The following is a 20,243-nucleotide window of genomic DNA, read 5'->3' as shown; positions in this document are numbered from 1 at the left end:
AATGTCTACGTGGAATTGTTTAGTGATATTACTGGCACACGAATTTCTTCTTATAACCCTAATTACTAGTCATTTGAATAAATGATCAAATTAACAAAATATTTTCGAACTTTTTTTGTAATTTCTTCAATATCAGGAGATGCCTACGAACTATGCGTAATTAAACGAAAAGTCTGTCAAAAGTAAACCTACATCATTAGACACAACAGGCAGGAACAGAGGCGGATTTACCGGCGGGCGCACCGGACACGCGCCTTGGCCCCGACTTCTGAAGGGCCTCACCAAATCCCAACTTTACACTTTTTTTCTAATGACATCAAGTTTGGTTTCAAGTTTGCAATTTTAATTACGTACAAGTTTACAATAGGCGGTAAAATTTGAATATGATATATATTGAAATTTTATTGGAAATAAAACATTAATAGTGCCAGCACATAATATTTTTTATTTATTTAAAATATGGTTAACGTGTATTTTTATTTCCTCCCTCTCTCTTTTTTTAAGGGACCCAATATTTTCTTCTGCTCCAGGGGCCTCAAAACTGGCTCAAAAACCATACAGATAATTAATAGACGGGTCCATATATGTATTAAAAGAAATTTTCTTTAAAAACATTTCTTCAATGTTTTCTCCTGATAAAATTTTAATTAAGTAAAAATTTCTGTAAGATGACCCGATACTTTGAATTAATTAAAACAGGATTGGCCCACGAGTGGTCAAGCGGTCTTTGTACCCTGAACACTGGAAGTTCGGTCGTGGGTTTGCGCCTCGCTCAGAGAAGCTGACCATATGGAGTTTTCAGGGTTTTATCCACGCCTAAATAGGGGCCAGTTTTCCTTAAAAATCCTCCCGGAAGGCATACCCCCTAGGCAGATCGCCCAAGTGTTGCGTTGCGTTGCCATAACTTAACAAACAAAACAGGGATTGTTTGGCCAAAAACTTTGGAAAGTAATAAAATATAATTCAACAGTGTAATCGAAGAATAAAAATATAATAGTTTTAATAATGATTTCATCGTTTGCCATTCATCCAAGGAATCCAAACGATCGGTAAAATGTTAATAAATCAGTGATATATTGTCATTATGAAAAATAAAAGCGTAGAAATTCATATTGTTTCACTTAATAACGTACAGTTTAATTTCGTTAAAAATCTTATGGAAGATAAAAATGTTGAGCTTAAAAAATAAAAGAATTGAATATTTTTTAATTTTGACATCATCAAGTAAATAACGTACCATTACTATTCAGGAAAAAAAGTGTTTTTATTAATGTAAAAACGTTTTACACGCAACAAATAATTTTTAGAATTTTGTATATTCTAAATAAGTATAAAATAAATACATGAATCTCAAGTTTCCAATTTCGTTTTTGAATAATATATCTCTCTATTTACTTCAACTTCATAATAAATAGATTATTATAAATTTCCATAGCTTACTGTTTTCCACACATTTGTATAAAATTGTTTTATCATTATAAATAAGCAAGAAAGTAATTTTTCTACTTCATCAAGTAAATTGAAGTTTTAACATCTTATTTTGTATACGTTTTCAAATATTTCAATAAGCAATAAATAATTACATAATTGAAAATTAGAGAAATATATTAACATGATATACTTGAATTTTCAATTTGATTCCACTACTTGTAATTTATACAAATATCGGTATATTTGATATCAAACGAAATGTCCAGTATATATAATAGAAGGATGTATATTATAGATTAAAATTATGCGAGACATTTTCAAAAGGGAAAATATACCGGTTATAATAAATTTCTTAACTGTTCATATTATTTTAATCCTTTTTAATAAAAAAAATTTAAATGTTAAATAAATAGATTTATAAATTATCAAATTTATTACTACCTCAAAATTGAGAGAGAAATAATTTATAGAGTTGTTAGAAAAACTAACCTTGTTCAGATAGTTCTACCATTTCAATTTCCATGGTTACTAATATAAAATGCGATACGGTAGCAGAACAGACGTGGGTTCTATTAGTATGCTTTATAATTTAGTTTCATATTTCTGCCGCTTGGTAGTATCAGGATAGTCTGTGCTGATACATTACTACATTAACGACACTATTTTATTAAACAATACTATTTACATACAGTACTATACAGAAGTATTAGGTTTCGTGTAGTACATAGTAAGACTATTATATGTTTTATTAAAAGTATAAATAAGTCATTTTTCATGATTTATAGATACATTTAATAAATCATAGCTGTCTTGTCGTTTAAAATCGTAACGATTTATTTCAGTAAGCAAATAATACTTAAAAATAATCTGATCGTACATTAAAATTCATTTATTTTTACAAATATTCTTTATTAATTTTATTACATAATTTTGCTGTAATTACTACAAAAACTTAATATCGTAAAACTTGGTGTTAAATTCTTTGGAGTTCTCGAAATCTATATTATTCCAATATTGAGTAATTGTGAGTTATCTTATATCGATAATACGAATTAATCATAACTAAATATCTCATTTAAATTTCAGAGCAGTGATTTTTAAACTGGTTCGCAGACACCCGGTGATCCGCGAGTACATTTTAAAAATATGTTTTCAACATCACAGCAAAATTCACAAAAAAAATAGTCACAAAAAGAAATATGCTTATAAAAATTAAAAATGTTACACTTGTTCGTGTTAAATAACATTTTGTTTCTCTTGTATTAAATAAAATACTAGCTAGACGGCCGGATGACCGAGCGGCTATAATGGTAGTCTACCACTCTGGGGAACCCGGGATCGAGTATAGACGAATTTTTCGGGACAGGAAATGGTCGTCGAAATGTTGGGTCCCTCACCACCTGGCTACACCACCGTAGGCCTAGCCGAACCCATTAATGGACTTGCTAAAAAGTCTGCTTAGTGCCCACATGGCGGAAAATACTAGCTAAAAATCTAAACCAATACATTTTGGAGGAACATCACATTTATCTCGCTTTCTTTTGTCATAAAATTTAAGAACCGCTTTTGTAGAGAATTTTATAATTTTTAAAATTTGATCTAAAGAATGTGAGATATTTGATGTGCGTCCGCGGGCCGATAAAACTGATCGGTAGATGGATTCACACCCAGAGCCGGATTTGAGGCGATTGGAGCGATTGGTGCCAATCGGGCCCCGCATCACATCAAAATTTATATATTTAAAAATAGTACATGTTACAAAAATAAATATCTAGGTTTATTGTTATGAAAAATAAAACAACATATTTCAATATGTAAATTAACTGTTAATTAATGTTGTTATTTAAAGTTTGAGGGGCCCCGCAAAAAAAAATTCAATCGGGCCTCGCAACTATTAGATCCGGTGCTGTTCACACCTAATCTCCCACAATGGTTATAGGAAACTGATAATCTACCACTATTGGCGTTCGGAATCCTAGTCAGAGCATCATAATTATGAGAGGTGGAACGGTTTCGGAAAATCGCCACCCATTATTTATGGCTCGTTTATTCTGTTGAAAGTCAGGTCCTTCCACAATAAGCAAAACTGTGGCATATCATACATATTTAATATGCTAGGGTTTACAAACTATTCAGTTAATTTGAATAAACAGGAAATAATGGAATAATGGCCCCAAGAAAATGTAATGGTATATCATCACTACAAATCATTAATTAAATCTTACGGAAATGTTAATTCAATCTGTTACAAACGAGAATTACATAAACCTGCATTAATTGATGTAACAAATTTTTAATTATTATTAAAAGAAGTTAATAAACAGTATATATTTTAAATATGCATATATTTAATATCTTAACATGAATTTCGCAGAATTTGGTATAAATTGAAGCGAAATGATTCTAAAATTGAAAATAACAAAGTTCAAAGTATTAATCTGATTCCTGGAACAATAAAATTTTAATGTTTCCAGTTCATATTTTTCGATAAAGTGACAGACGGTTTGCTTTCAACTGTAGAAAAAATTATGCTTCATATTTTTTCAAATATCGTTCACTGTTTACGTGTTCTATATTATTCTAATTCGATTCCAGTTAGCATTTAGGAAAACCGGTTCTCGCCTGGCATCTGGCTTTCTTGTTTATAACAAAATGGCAAATCTAGCCTTATAGTGCCCAGAGTTAAACGTTTTGTTATTCACTACAGTACATAGTTTAAATTATTGCATTTTTTATTTAATAGTAATTCATCAAATATATAACTAAACTAATAATATAAATATAATTAAGAAATCGTCAAATTATAAGTTTTAATTGTCTGTCTTTTTAACTTAATATCAGAATCAACAATACTAAAATTTCCACTAATTGTAGTCTTACCACCAGTAATTAGTTATTGTTATTAGGGTTATTGGTTAGTTATTATCATCGTTACAGATAAGTCACGAAGTGATTACAAAACGCATATTCTGCTGTAAGTTCCGAAATTATTGAGGAAGAATGTTTAATGTTAAATAATTGCTTATTTAAAGTAAACTTTTTACTGCTTATTTGAACATGGGAATACCGAGAAAATGGTGATATCAAATAAAAGCTAAAAACAATACAATAAAATAACTGCTGTAGTAAAAGTATGTGAAAGATATGCTAACCGAAATGGTCCTAAAAAAGTTTGAATACGAAATTCATAATGTACGAATGAAAAGAAACGTTACGTTTATGGTTGAAACGGTTGAGGCCAGGGGTTGCAAATTTTTAAACCGGTTAAACTAAAGTTTCGAAATGTTACCGGTTTACCAAAAAATTTAAAATTTTGATTACAAATGCAAAAATTAGTGCACTAGTAATTGTTTATGTTAATCACCTATTCATTAGTGAGTCAGCTTTTGTCTTTAATATATGAAAATATAAATATACGTTAAAGTGTATACAAATAAATATTTGACTTCAAAAAGTTATATATTGCTGTTGGTAAAAAATATCAAATTTCCAGTATATTTACCGATGCCTTTTTACCTGATTACCGAAAATCAGTTAAAATGCATCGGTATACTGGTAAATTGATTCATTTATTGCATTATTGTCAATAAGGTGACCAACTTTTTTATAATGAAAAGGAGGACACATAAATCGAAGGAAAAAATATTGTAAATAAAAGAAACATTTTATTCATTGCAATAATAATACACTATAATAATTTCTACTGCATGCGCAGTGGCGTAGCTAGCATGGGTGACACCCGGGACGGATATCGTGGTGTCACCCCAAGTCATACCGTGGGCGTCACCCTTCTTAACTGTTTTATAAAACAGTATCGGATTATTGAATTGTAATATGCCCGCACTCGAGCAAGCTTGAACGCTATATCGAATAAGCGATATCACCACATAGGTTTATCTTGACTAGCGTGAATCCGTTGACCCCTTTTTTTTTAGTCATGGGTTGTCGATTCGGTCGAACTTTCCATGATTTAATGTTAAAGCGCGTTGTCAAGGTTTATTTCGCGACTTATTTTTTCACAGTCGGGTGTCGAAGGAGGACAGAACTTACAAAAGGAGGACATTTAGGCGGACACTTTTCGAGGGAGGACAGAACTTACAAAAAAAGGACGGTTGGTCACCTTATTGTCAATATAATCCCTACCTGAGCGCGTATATCTGAGTTTTGGGATCCAAGTTCCAATCTTCAGAAATTTGATGAGTGGCCCTGGGTATGGATATGTCAGGCTTTTTATCAGTTATATCGCCCCTTTGTAAACCTGAATGAACCCAAGCATAAAGATTTGATACTCACAATACAAAATAAAAAAATATGTTTTACAAAATTTGGCATGATCGATTAATTTATCATAGCGAGGAATCGACATCTTAATGCCTATAATTTCACATACTACGAACAGTTATAATCTACAGTTAAGTCGATCAGGACGTTTAGGGAATTAATAACGACACGCTGACCCAAATTTATCCATGATAAATTGCGAGGATCCAGATCTCCATGTTGGATAGACATCATTCTCACACGGTCATCTGATGACATAAAAATTCGTGTTTTTGAATCTTACAAAATTAATTGTAGCGAGTTTAAAATACATTTTGAAAATGCAGACTTGTAAAAATAACAATAACAATAATAATAATTAAGTTAAACGGTGATTATCAATATTTTATATTGTTTATTAGAGGCAGAAGATAATGATGATAGGACTGATCCATATTTTGGAATTTTGATCTTTAAACTACTGTTCTTTATTGCAAAATGAAACAGATAAAATAATCGTCATTTTTCTTATCGTTTTTATATAAAATTAGAAAGCCAGCATTATCTTCATTAAATATAATCTAATAATTTTATCGTTACGCAATTGATCGAGTGCTCAATAAACACTTTTCTTTAAATGATGTCATTCAATATATTCTATATTAATAAAATAACAGCTTTAACTTACGAAATAAACATCAAATGTCATATCGTATTAATGTAGAAAGTGAAAGATAAACAGTACAGATATTAATATATTTGTATATGTTTGTTGTAGGATTATATTTATCTATTAACTTCACCAAATATTTTTAAGTGTCTTTCGTAAAATTTGTATTGAATTAATGACTTTTACATATAAGAATTTATGTTGCAAGATTTTAATACTATCTTATTTTACATACTCGAATTAAATTTTACATGATTAATTTTGATATATCTTAATTAATGCACCGTATCAGATAAATTCGTAACAATTACATCTTCATTTTAATCCTTCGGAACATAAAGCCTACAGTATTTTATGTATTGCGTTGAAATTGATAAAGTATATGTTGCTGTAATCAAATATTGCTCGGATATCTCAATTTCGAAAATGTTATACACAATATATGCAAAAATGTTTATATTTCCATAAAATAGCCGAATCGAGTCATCATTTGCTAATTTATAACAATGAAATTCCAAGACGAAAAATTTAAAATGTACATAAAAATGTACTAAGCCTCTAAATTAGCTTTGTGTTTGAAGACAAACAAAACTAATTTAGAGGCTTATTAGTATATTTTTCTCGTGTCATTGAAAAACAATTAAACACGCAGAATTTTACATAGGCGAGAAGAGCCAATGAAAAAATTCGACTTTACTTGTTCTTATGCTAAGATACTATGTTAAGAAGACTATAAATTAGTTTAGTTTGTATTTTCCTTCATATTATTTCTAATTTTCAATTTGTATTTTACTTCAAAATACATTAAATGACTACTGTACTTGGATGCTTTAACCGTGACGTTAACTATTATCGTGCAAGAATCACTTTTAAATTTTATATTACTGTTTTTATAGAGTATTATGTTGACCTTCATCATTAAATGAAGACAATTATCATATTCTAACTTGAATGTTATGTATTAATTTATAACATATTATGACGATGATCACAATACACTATAAGTCAAATACAACTCTTCACTAACATTGAAATAATTGGATTAAATATTGACTATTATATAATATAAACATAGGTTATGTAACTATTCAGAATTGTAAAAGAAATTCTATTTTTATTTTGTGTATTTTTAATTCCTAAAATATTATATTATGAAAAGAAAATATTTAACCATTTAACTGCCAATCTAATTAGGCTACATATTATTAAATGGGTAAAAACAAAATTTATAATTAAACGATCCCGTGAGGGAATCGATAAATTTCATTAAAATTAATTAAATTGTAACATTGATATTTAGCTTTTTCTCCTTTATATTTGACGAAAGTGTGTAACTATTTGGTTCCTATTCTGCAAGATTCTGTTTATATTCTGGCAAATAAAAGAATGAAATAATATAAAGATATTGTCTGGTTTAGTAACTATATTTAAAAAGAAAGAAAACGGTAAGAAGTTCGGTAGAATAATGAAAATAATACGTTACACACTCTAGTCAAATATAAAGGAAAAACTAAAGAAAGGTCGTAATTATTATGCACATTATGTATTGATAAATTTATAAATTATCTATTATAAAAAATTTAAATAACTAGTCATTGGTTTGACGATTCTTACTAAAGACTTACTCTTTGTTACGGTAAAAAGATTCTTATGAATACAAGAAAGAATAAGATCTTTTTTATTAAAGACTTTGAGCTATTTTTTGTAGAAAAATTCTAATCTATAAAAAATAGATTAGAATTTTTTTTACAGATAAAGTTACCATATCCAACGATAATTATCTGTACTGAATATCATAATTTGAACAATTTTAAAATCTTTATATCGTAAAAAATATCAAAATATTTTACAAATTGATAGAATAGTAATAACTATCAACAGTTTAAAAAAAAATTATTAAAAATTAAAAACACGAAGTCCTAATTGTTTTTGGTCTATGTATCCATAAAATACGAATTCTGGAATAATTAAATATATATAAATATAGCTAATGATAATGTAACGAGAGAAAGTAAACTTGTTTAACTTAAATAAAATTGTGAATTATATAAAAAAATATATATCAACAGACCTTTTACATGATCCACAATCATATCTATTCCAGCTTTTCAGGGCCGGCTTTCGAATACCAAATTATTAAAAGTTGTAAGGGTTTATCTCTGAATTCCCGCATATTATATACATATATATAAGTATAAATCACACCAAATAGAGATAAGGTGCGATAACCATTTACTAATATTTATAATCTATGGTGACGTCTTTTGGCACGTTTTTGAATAAAGCAAATATATTGCGACCCAATTTATTATCCTATTAGAACTGTTCTATATATTCTGCACATATTTAGGTCTAGGTTTTTTAAATAACTTATAAAATCTCTGATTTTTAATTTATGGATTTAAAAATGTTTACTTTTAAATCGCTAAAATATAGCCTAATATTTATCAGCTGAGATGTTTTATTACTGGAAATAGCAGGCTATCGTAATGTAAAACAGGTCTAATGTAAGGAATGTGATTGGATTAATGGGACAGATTACTTCTTGAAGTTTATATGTGATATAGCATCAGAGATAATATTACAATATCATTTATCTATGTCAAAACTCACGCGTTTGTTACAAATACTTTATCTTGCTCAGAGTGTCACAGTATCGATAACCTCGACTTTGATTTTTCTATATTCGAAAGTATTCATACATAAATATATATATTTTTTAAATTTAAATTAATGATAATATTCCTGATAAAATCAAATAAAAATATTTATTATTTTACTAACTTAAAAACTTTTATTCTCGAATATTAGACAAAAAATATCAATATTTCGATTAAGCTAAATTAAAAATTCCATACACCTATATAAACAATTTACTGTATTACACGACAGTAGTTTAACGAATATATTTTTGATGTAAGACAGTATATGTATAACGCGTATTAGATTATTATTTAAATATCCGAATTATAGTCCGTACTCTTACTCTTACTTGTTAAATCTACATAAAATAGTAATAATGCTAGGTAACCTAGATTCTTTCTAATCTAATAATAATATATTTTTTGTTAAGCTAGACTAAATCTCGATATCATAAACGAATGACATAATTATGTTGACAATATACCACGGCATCGTGTATGCTGGGAAAAATACATGGATATTTGACACTTTTGAAAAACTCAGTTTTCGTTAATATATTATGAACAAATGCTGAAATTTAAATATATATTCATTCAATTAAAAATTTTATACATACATTTATTTAAATTATAATTCAACTTACCTGGGCATTTAGTTAATATGAACATGATTCCCTTGGCCTGTAATTCATCTCTAATCTAAATTGTAAAAATTATGTAATTATGTCATTGTTCATTGAATCTGATAAATTGAATATCTTACGAACGTAGAAAGTCTGAATAATTCAATTCTTACCTCCTGAAACGTTTTTGCTGCGTTGATGTCCATTAGTGAGATCGAAGAACAGTCCAGAATGACGTAATTTAAATGATGATGATTTTCAGAAGGTAATTTGTCATCATCGACTTTTTCTCTGTTTATAAATAAAATTAAAAGACCATAAATCCTACATATACACGAAAAGATTTTGATAATGATTAACCATACAGGCTAATACAAAGCTTTATACGTAGGTTTACAATAAGATTTACCTAGCTTATATTCAGTTCATTTAGAAGAGGGTCTGATTTTAAGAATCTGAACTGCTTTCTTAATTTAAAAATAAAATTCTAAAATATAATGCAAATATAGCTCCTCACCGAAATAACAAACAATAGCAAGCCTTTAATACTTGAATGTTACGTTAATGCCATGTATTAAAATTTAAATTTGCATAGGTGGAATTGTATCAAAATATTTCGTGACGATCTTTATCAACAATAGGCCTATACGATTTATAGATAAGATAAAGCATAATCACGAAGACATATGATGCAATAGGTACAAGTATTTTGTTTGAACGATGAGCAATCGTCAACATTAGAAGATGCACGGTCAATATCACGTTTCTATCCTCGTTAAGCCACTTGAATCATCCTCGGATGGGTAATTTGTTAGGAAAGTATTCGTAAATTTTACAAATACTTTCACTGTTAGATAAGAACGAAAAAATTCATAAATAACATACATTTATTAATATTTTTTTATTATCTGGAATGTGATATTAATGCCCAGAAGACGCCTTTATATATTGTTTACAGGACTTATTGCTCTTTAATATATATTTAAAAATTTTTTTTTATAAATAATTAATATTTATAGAAAATCTGTAATTAATTGAAAAGTATACAAGTAAAAAGTTATTTTTTTAAAATTAACATAACTAGTTATAATGCTGATACGTGCTTCTTGTCCTTAATTACTTATATTATGCTGATGTCCATTTTGGACATTCTTGTGAACTAGGACTTGTTATACTGAGGGAAGAGAAAAACACTATTTCCAATTAAAGTATATTTCACAAGAACGTCCAAAGTGGACACAAGTATAATATAATTAGTTATAAGTACTCTGTAAAAATTAATTTTAACTTTTTTTGATATCAGATTAGAGATCTCTTAATTCGTTAAAAAAACAAAACAAAAAAGGCTTGTTGCAAATAAAAACGTTTTATTTAAAAATATAATGAAGTAGAACTGTTTCTAGTATTTAAATTTTTTTAATACATACTGTATTATCAGACTTGTTTATCGTTCTACGATGATTTTTTTATATGGGATGTAAGAGTTTATCCGTATTTACTGTATTCATATTTTTTTGATATTGTACTGTTTTGTTTGAGTTTATTATTTATATATTTTTATAACAGGCCTATACATATTCGACTATGTTTCACATTTGTTACTTATATTGATTTTATTTATCTGTTCTACCTTTTGATTAGCGCAGCATGACCTTTTTTTTTAGACAAAGCCTTCGAGCCACAAAAATTATATCCAACCAACCATATTATAGAAACAAGTTTTCTAAGATGTGAAAATATTTTATGTACTCTTGTTTTAAGACAACTAAAATATTTTGCAAAATTTAAAGCAATGTTATCAAAAATTAATAACTTACATTGAAATCGAACACGATCTTAAGTCATTGCATTTTTGTTATATGCTAGCCTTTTGTTGACTTCAGTAAGCTTTAATTCCAGAAAATGGAACGATTAATGCAACTAACAAGGGGAGAGTTTTCTCAGTCAGTCTTAGCCTACATTTTAATAAAATATGTTCCTGTATCATTCAATAGAGGGAAAAAAGAAGAACCACATTTTTTCTTTTATCTGTTAGATCAGGTTCAGGTTTTATTGAAAACGTATACAGTACAAGCCCGATTCCGCTAGGCACTGTCGAGCTTGAAAACATACAATACTAAATAAGGATACATAGTTTGCTATAATTTAAACAGTACGAAAATGGTAATTTGTAATTAACATCAAGCAACAAAGCAAAATAACACATATAAAACAAAACAATTGCAGGATATCAAGATGATTCAATGTAAATACCTACTGACATAGAAAATAATAATAAGATCATAAGTATTTTATACAAACTAAAAAATACAAAAGTACCGTATTTTCCGACGTATAAGACGACTGGGTGTATAAGACGACCCCAACTTTTGAGAAGATTTTCCTGGGTTAAACAGTCATTTTATACGTCAGAAAATACGGTACATAGTTTACACAGTAGTGCTAAAAACATCAGTTGCAGTAGAAGTTCTGCATACAGTAAAGCTGATATTAAAAGATATACCGTTTAGGCTGCAGTGGTGATGCAGGGGTTGGAGCAATAGCAAATACCGATCAGTCACCTGTTATTTACAGTCTCCGTAGAATGCCTATGATATGTTTTAGTTAATTGCCTAGAAATGTAGATTTCCTTAGTACCCAGTAGATCACTTGGGCTACAGGGCCAATGACCATTGCGTTGCGTGATCAGTGCTGGAATTTGTTGCCTTTCGATTTCGATAATGACACAGTCAAAGGCGTAATGTAGGGCTCCATCTTCCATACTGCTTATTGGGCAGTCCTTGTTGGGATATCCCTTGAACCTCTGAAGGTAACTTTTAAAATTTCCATAATTGGTCAAGAATTGGGTTATATAGTAATCTGAGGTAAACCATTTAAGAGAGTAAAATTGTTTGATATTAGGGATGAATTGCTTTGTAACACTATTGGTATTATCATTTTGGAGAAACAGTTCTACTTCATTCTAGAGCCGTCTGTGAATACTTTAAGATGGGGGTCAATGTCACTAAGGCTGGTGATTTGTTTGAAAGAACCGGGGTAAATAGTTTGGAAATAAGGAGCGTTTTTTTCAAGATCAGATGCATAGTATGTTTCGGAGATAGTCAGGATGTTGTGCCCCCATTTAGGTTTTTGATCTTGGAGTTAAGTTCAATAATTTTGTCTAGTTATGGTTTTCGAGAGATGACTTACAGATTAAAGTTGAATGAAGTGCGGTAGACTTTCGTAATTAATATAAGGGCTCTACGTTGGGCAGAAACCAGTCAGGTCAGGTCAGCCGTTTGCAAGAAATATTGGTCTAAAATGTTCTAAAGTAATTCATATAGAAATAAAGCAGTGATGGTGCAGTAGTAGCATTGTGGCCAGACTGGGCATTTACGTATTTACATGTTTAAAAATAGGAGCCCAATTTTCGGCTCCTGTTTTTAAACACGTTTACATGTGCATGCCAAAAGCCAAGATATGTGACAAAAGGAAACATTACAAGTTTTTCTAATAAGTTTTACATTTCCCGAAACAAAGTATTCATTAGAAGATTGTGATAGAAATGCCTTCATTTCATGTTCTCATTGAAAGCAATTAATTAGTTTTAAACGTTGTATTTTTCCTTTACATTTACATTAAATCATAAAAAGTAAAAATCTTGAGCAGAATCAATCATTCCATATTCCAGTCTGGCCACAATGATACCACTGTATCGTCAGTGCTATATTTCTATATCAATTACAATAGAACATTTTAGAACCACATTTCATTCATTTAGTTTCCGTAAAAATTTTAGCAAATATTTTTACATTTATTTGTTTCTATTCATAATTCCATTTTATTCTATATCTGTGTATTTCTAGTCTAACATAGTAATTTTACTCAAATAGAAATATAAGATGGATAAGCCTATTTTTTATTAATAAGAAATATTTAATTTTTTTCTATTTAGATCCCGAAACAATAATTTTCTATAGACTATTTCCTGAAGCAAATTTCCTCTATTCTTTCTTAGGAAAATTTCTTGTTTTTTAAATGTATCAACAGGAAAAATTATTATTGTTTTATTTTGAGAAACATTATTTATGCAAATGCATATGTATTTAATATTAATTTAAATGGTTTGTTAAATTAAATATCTTTTATTCATTATTTTGCCTTATCTCAAAACAGTAATTTAAGTAATCAAGCATAAGTAGATAAAGATAAAATTCAAAAATGTTTCTTAAAAGAAGAGTTAATTTTTATATATCATTGAAGTGAAGACCATAGTTCATTTTTTGTGGCAGGCTATATGAACAATAACTGAATGCCTAATATTCATTTTATAATATTGATTTAATGTATTAATTAATACTACAAATTAGCCAACAATGTTTGTTTACTACTACTTTCAGTTATTTTTGCTGTTTTCTAAATGTTATTGATAAAATTTTTGATAATATACAATCAAATATATTTTAATAAAAACAATTATAACAAAACAAGCAATTATTTTATTTTGACATTGTCACAATGGCGGGCTGCAATTTTTACTTATATTATTTTTAATTAATTTAATTTAAAATAAATGCTCTCTCCATTTTAGTATGGCCTTGCCCTTGTACATCATACTTTCTCTAACAACAGTAGAATTATGCTGGTCATCTACCTAACCCGTTCTGGGAAAAATTTTTTGAATTAAAATAACACAATTTCCGGTTTATACCAGAAGTTCGTATATAGTTAATCGGGATCTCCTGTCCCTAATCTTCCCACATTTGGTCTCGACTTTCATCTTATCTAGCACCGTTCTCGAGATTGAAGGAGGTCAGAGAGAGAATTTAATGCTACAATTTTTTTCAAATTGCAGTCCAATAACAACACAGCACTATTGGTGCCCACAGAGGAAGCAGTGCACTTGTCTTTCCCCAAGATCGAGTAAAATATTCCACAAATTATAATCGTAAAGGTGATTGAGATACCTAACCTTCCTAGACCCTTTGATGCAATACTGTATTTTATATTCTAATTGTGAAAAACTCCCCAAAGATTAAATTACTAAATAACAATTTATTGATGTAATTATCTGTCTCTTAGTTTTGCCCCACCCGGAAAATTTTCTCTGGACACCCATGCACAGCACTAATGAAATTCGAATCTGCAATTTACTAACATCACTGGCTTAAGACAATTTCACTACTTAAAAACTTTTACATGCACTTAAAGTACTAAAAACCATGCAATTACTTCAAAGATTAATAAATTTTTAGATTCTATACAGATTTACACTAAAGATACTGGCCAATAAATTACATCACTTTTAAATTTTTATCTACTGCTTTCTTTTATACATTCATTAATAAAAAGAAATAAAATCTTATTACTTTTATCAGATTTTATACTATTTCAACCTTATCTCTTTTTATTTTCAGCAATGTTCACTTCAAGATATAAAAAAAATTACTAATAAAATAAAACAGAAAAATTTAAAAGAATTCTTCAGAATCAACTAGGTCAAATGGCTAAATAATTCCAAAATCTATATTGTAAATTTGAAATTATATTTTAATATTTTATTATTAACATTATAAGATTTAACTTCAAACAAGACTTATACTTGAACTACTCTATATTATTATTAGTCTCACAAAACTCATTATTTATTCAGTTTAATTCAACTTGGTAGTATTTTTATTAGTTTTTCTATTATTTATTTATGTAATATGCCCAATAAATGTTATATTGAAAAATAAAAGTATATTATAAAATTTCAAATGTATAATTTGTTTTAATAAAGGAATGAAGTTATTGCTATTTAAATTTAAAGTACTTGTTACTAGGTGGCAATACAGAAAAAAGAATTTAATGATTAGTAAAAAAAATCAAATTTCATAATTTCTTATAAAGCATTTGTTTCATAAATTGATAAGATAAATCTAAGAATTAGAAAACATTAATAAATTTGCAGAAATCCAAGATATAATTCTTTATTTTAATCTACATGGAAGACATATTTACAACATAAGTAAAAATCTTAAAGTGAATAGCACTGTAAGTTAACACAGACCAAATAAATCTTATTTATACATTATGAATAAAAAAAATATGTAATTATTCAAACTGGTAAATGAATAATAACTAATTGGAATGCAAATTATGCTGTGAATGAAATAAAATTAATCTACTAGAAAATATTCTATCAAACATAACAATAATCAGATTAATTTTATGCTGTATTTTCAGATAAATTTTACAGTATATGTACTTTAATTCAGACCTAAATTATCAGAAATGTTAAAATTAATATTATAACACAGTCAGAGGCATAGCAAACATGTAGCAAGTGTGGCTTAGCCTTAGGTGTCAATTAAAGGTACCAATGTTTTATTTTATTTATTTAATCAATAATAATTACATAGTTTCTAAACTTGAAAGTACTGTAAATACATATATGTGTGCATCAAGAAGCTTTCTATTTTCTACCATGTATTGGGGAGCATTTACATTTGTATAATATAGATCTGCATAAGGAAATTTTGTTGTTGTTATGCCACTGAGCACAGTATACCATTTGCTTGAAATGAATATTTCTCAATATTCATATAAATTCAAAAATATTAAATAATACTTTAACATAAGAATTAATTGATTCAGCTATAAAATACTTTAAAATGGAAATTTTAAAAAAATATATTACATATAACTCTTAATAATTATTGTGACATTGTCGCAATGCCAGGTTACAATTTTTAATCAAATTTTAATACAAAAATAAGCTCTCCATATCTAGTCTCTATTTTCATCTATCTAACTCTGTTCTTGAGATTATCAAAGGATGGATACACAGACAGACAGCTTGACAAAAATGGAAATGTACTGTATAATATAGGTCTGCAATTTGAAAATTGAACCCAAAAACTGAAGTTTTAAAATATATTCATGGAGAAATCAAAACTATATTTTGTATGAATGAGACCAAAACTAAGTCACATGTTGCCAGTATTAGGTAAATTACCATTTAAATCAGTTAGAAAATTATATTTGTTACACAGAAAAAATTAAAATTTTCTATCTGTATATAATTTTCATACATAATAATCATTACTTTTAATTACATTACCTTATTAATATGCTCTTTTATATACAGGGTGGGCCAGCGAAAACGAAACGGCAGAGTGTTCGTGTTCGTCCAAGCAAATCGCTCGGACAGGTCGATTTTATTCTCGAAGGGACATCTTTCGCAATAAAGTTTTTGCGAATCTGAATATTAACTAAACAAACAATTTTTTCGAAATAAATGTTTGTTTAGTTAATACATAATAAATGAGTTTTTAAACTTTTTTGTTGTCTGTTGTATTCAGAATCGCAAAAACTTTATTGCAAAAGATGTCCCCTCGAGAATAAAATCGACCTGTCCGAGCGATTTGCTTGGACGAACGCGAACACTCTGCCGTTTCGTTTTCGCTGGCCCACCCTGTATATATAAATAATACATTACATTTAAAATTTTATTTTAAAGAGCAAAGAGTTTAGTTGTAGTGAAAAGAGTTTTAAATAGTACCATTCAGCAGAAAATTATATAATTACTGATAATAGCAACATTTCTAAAAACACCATTAAACTTATATTTTAATAATACTGTAATGACTCACTTTGATTTTTCAACTGTTTTCTTTATTATTGAATTTCTAAAAAGTTCCCGATTTAGAAAACACAATCCTCCTTCATAATAATAGATTCTGATATTTTCTAATTCAACACACTAGATATAAAAATTATTTTAAAAAAATTGTACATATCAATATATGTGTGTAATTAGCATGTAAGAGAAGAAGTATTTCTATATTATTTTACAATATACCTCAGTGTATCTTTTGGTATCCATGTAAATTTCAGTATTAGGTAAATTACCAAGTGTGATTAAATTAGGTCTATAAAAAAAAATATGGTTAAATAATTTTTACATTTTATTTTCACTTGAATCTAAAGCAATAATTGATAAATTAAAAATTAATGTTAGTGTCATAAAAATATTTATAAAGTAATATTTTAAAAAATCCTCATAAATTAAAGAAACTAAATATATTAAATAAAATAAACGATCAAATATCAAATGAATTAAAACAAGAAATATACAACCGAGATTAATTATTGATTAATATATTTATAAAATATTTATCAGTAAAAACACACTAATGCATTATTAAAATGTTTTTTGAAGAGAGTTTTTATTGATTTTGAACATTAAATAATTTTAAGCATTATTTTTTAAGTCTTTTAATTTTTTATTTTATTTTATTTCATTTCATTTTTATAATACGAACATAAATACAAATATTTTGTTCACATATCATGTCAAAGAGTGCCATGATATAACTTTTTTCAGATATCCAAAACTTAGTGTAATAAAAAAGAAAAAGAAAAATTCAATTTTTATGCAATTAATCTATGTAATTTATATCATGTTAAATAATAACATTTCAAAATTTGTACTGACTTGATTTGCATAATTTTACAAAATTTACAGTAATTTAATTTATAATAAATCATAATGAGGATTTTTTAATTCTTAAAATTTTAATTGTAATATATTAATTTTTTAGAATGCTTTAAGTAGAAATGTATTATGATATATAAAATTATAATTAAATAATATATAATAATCAAAAATCAACCTCCTTCTTCTTCTGGAAATCAAGATTGTTATAATTCATTAAGTATTTTCAAGGGTACTTAATCTCCACCAGAATCCCAAAATTGCCAAAAAAAAAAAAAAAAAAAAAAAAAAAAAAAAAAAAAAAAAAAAAGCTAATTTTATAACCACTGGAAACTAGCTTTTTTAAAATAAAAATTTTCTTGTGTAACTTTTTTATGAGAGAAAGATTCCCTTGAAAGCACTTAATAAACTAAATTCGCCCTCAAAACACTTAATGCTTTGACTTTTAGTGGTTATATTAATTTTTAATTTATTATATAGATTTATAAAAGAACAATTAATAATATAGAATTATGTGAATGTAGAAAGAATATAAGAATAACAGAAAACTGTACAATATAATTTTTTATTAAGAATTTATTCAAGAAAAATTTTCTAGTAAACATATTTGATAAAGTTTTCGTCAAACAAATTTCAATTCAATTTGTACTTTATGTAGAAAAGTTTTAATTAATCAAGTGCTTTCAGGTTATACTCAAATTATTCAAACTTTTTAAGAGCTTTTAAAAATTTTTTGCTCTAGAAAAAGCAAGTTAGATTGGATTATGTAATAAAGATTATTTTTCAATAACTTTATTAATTAGAAAAATTTGATATAGTTTGTTATTATTTTATTTATAATAAGATTGTTGATATTTGATAGAATTTTAAATTATACTTACATCATAACTCTCATCATAACAGCAACAAGAGAAAACACCACACCAACTAATAATCCCACATCAATACTTAGTATAACAACTGATAAGAATGTTACCATCCATACAGCCTGTTTTACATAAAAAATTAATCTTATTAGAGTTCTAAACATTAAATTAAAAGAATAATTTGATGCAATTTGCTAATTTATAACAAATTATCTCATCATGAAAGCATCTAATCATACAGTTTGACCAAAATCTATTTAATTTTTTATCTTTTCAAAAATAGATTCATATAAATTATTCTAAAAATTTTATTTAATTCAAAATTTTAAAAGAAAAATGAAAGAAAATTTTTATTTTAATAAACAGATTTTGTATCAAACATAAATGTCTTTATCTTTAAGATCTGAAAATGGGAAAACACAATATCTAAATAGCTGAATGATAAAACTTTATCTACTTTTATAACATGTAATAATATTTAAAGATAATAATTTATAACTACGTATTTAATAATTATTTTTCAGGTTTTGATAAACAGCTACTTAAGTAACAAATTTTATATTACTTACGGCTTCTATTTGAGAAATTTTCCAAAGTTTATAAAAATCTTTCATTTGAACAAACATCTTTTTTAAAGCAACAATAATTATTGATGCTAATATACTCTAAAAATCAGATATATTATAAGTTATATTGATATAAAAATAAGATTTTTCTTAAATATCAGAAAAAATAAATAACATTAAATATAATAACAGAGTATTTAAATAATGAAAAAATAATAATGATTAAATATAAAAAAATTTTATTCTAAAAGTAATTGTTCAGTACTATAATGCCTAAAATTATTTAGCGTTAAATTTTATTTTACAGATTTTACATTAATTTTTATTTGAAATTTTAAATAAAGTATTCATTCATGTATATTAACAATAAACTTTTAAACTTATTATTCAAATAAAGCAAATTAATACACTAAAACTTTTCAAATTTAACATGAATTTATCTAAAAAATTAAAATTAGTGTTTAAAAAATGAGTTTTATTATATGATCTTTTCCAACAACAAACTTTATAATTTTGTTTATCTTTTAGGTAATGTTACCCTTGTTCCATTATGTAAATTATAATTATGGTTATCAACACCTTAAAACTTTCAAATGTTTATAAACAAAATAAAAGTTTTATTAACAATAATCTTTTTAATCAAGCTTGGGTCATTTTCATCTAACAAATTACAGGCTTGTATACAATAAGAAACTTAAATGCTTATCTTGTATAATTCTGTATA

General features: G+C 26.9%; 2 protein-coding genes across 5 annotated transcripts in view; both read right to left on the bottom strand.

Annotated features, from left to right (window-relative positions):
• Positions 1-9,061, bottom strand: part of LOC136979130 (prestin-like) — a 71,650-nt gene extending 62,589 nt beyond the window's left edge. Inside the window, exon 1 of one of the 2 annotated variants that reach the window (XM_067275065.1) lies at positions 8,433-9,061. In XM_067275065.1, coding sequence (XP_067131166.1) covers positions 8,433-8,454 — 22 coding nt within the window. In that variant the 5' untranslated portion in view covers positions 8,455-9,061. Of the gene's footprint in view, positions 1-1,920; positions 1,964-8,432 lie in introns of those variants that run through there. The other variant, XM_067275060.1, reaches the window with a different exon arrangement.
• A 24-nt stretch (positions 9,062-9,085) lies between these two features.
• Positions 9,086-20,243, bottom strand: part of LOC136979164 (sulfate transporter-like) — an 83,905-nt gene continuing 72,747 nt past the window's right edge. The window contains exons 12-18 of one of the 3 annotated variants that reach the window (XM_067275093.1): positions 19,523-19,618; positions 18,969-19,075; positions 17,452-17,521; positions 17,243-17,352; positions 9,800-9,917; positions 9,648-9,702; positions 9,086-9,574 (exon numbers count right to left, since the gene is read on the bottom strand). In XM_067275093.1, the coding sequence (XP_067131194.1) occupies positions 9,453-9,574; positions 9,648-9,702; positions 9,800-9,917; positions 17,243-17,352; positions 17,452-17,521; positions 18,969-19,075; positions 19,523-19,618 (678 nt within the window). In that variant the 3' untranslated portion in view covers positions 9,086-9,452. The remainder of the gene's footprint in view (positions 9,575-9,647; positions 9,703-9,799; positions 9,918-17,242; positions 17,353-17,451; positions 17,522-18,968; positions 19,076-19,522; positions 19,619-20,243) is intronic. The other 2 variants (XM_067275107.1, XM_067275100.1) reach the window with 2 other exon arrangements.

This window comes from Centruroides vittatus, unplaced genomic scaffold (assembly GCF_030686945.1).
Source record: "Centruroides vittatus isolate TY-2023 unplaced genomic scaffold, ASM3068694v2 contig_1154, whole genome shotgun sequence".
Classification (NCBI taxonomy): domain Eukaryota; kingdom Metazoa; phylum Arthropoda; class Arachnida; order Scorpiones; family Buthidae; genus Centruroides; species Centruroides vittatus.
This window is presented reverse-complemented; position numbering and strand designations above follow the sequence as displayed.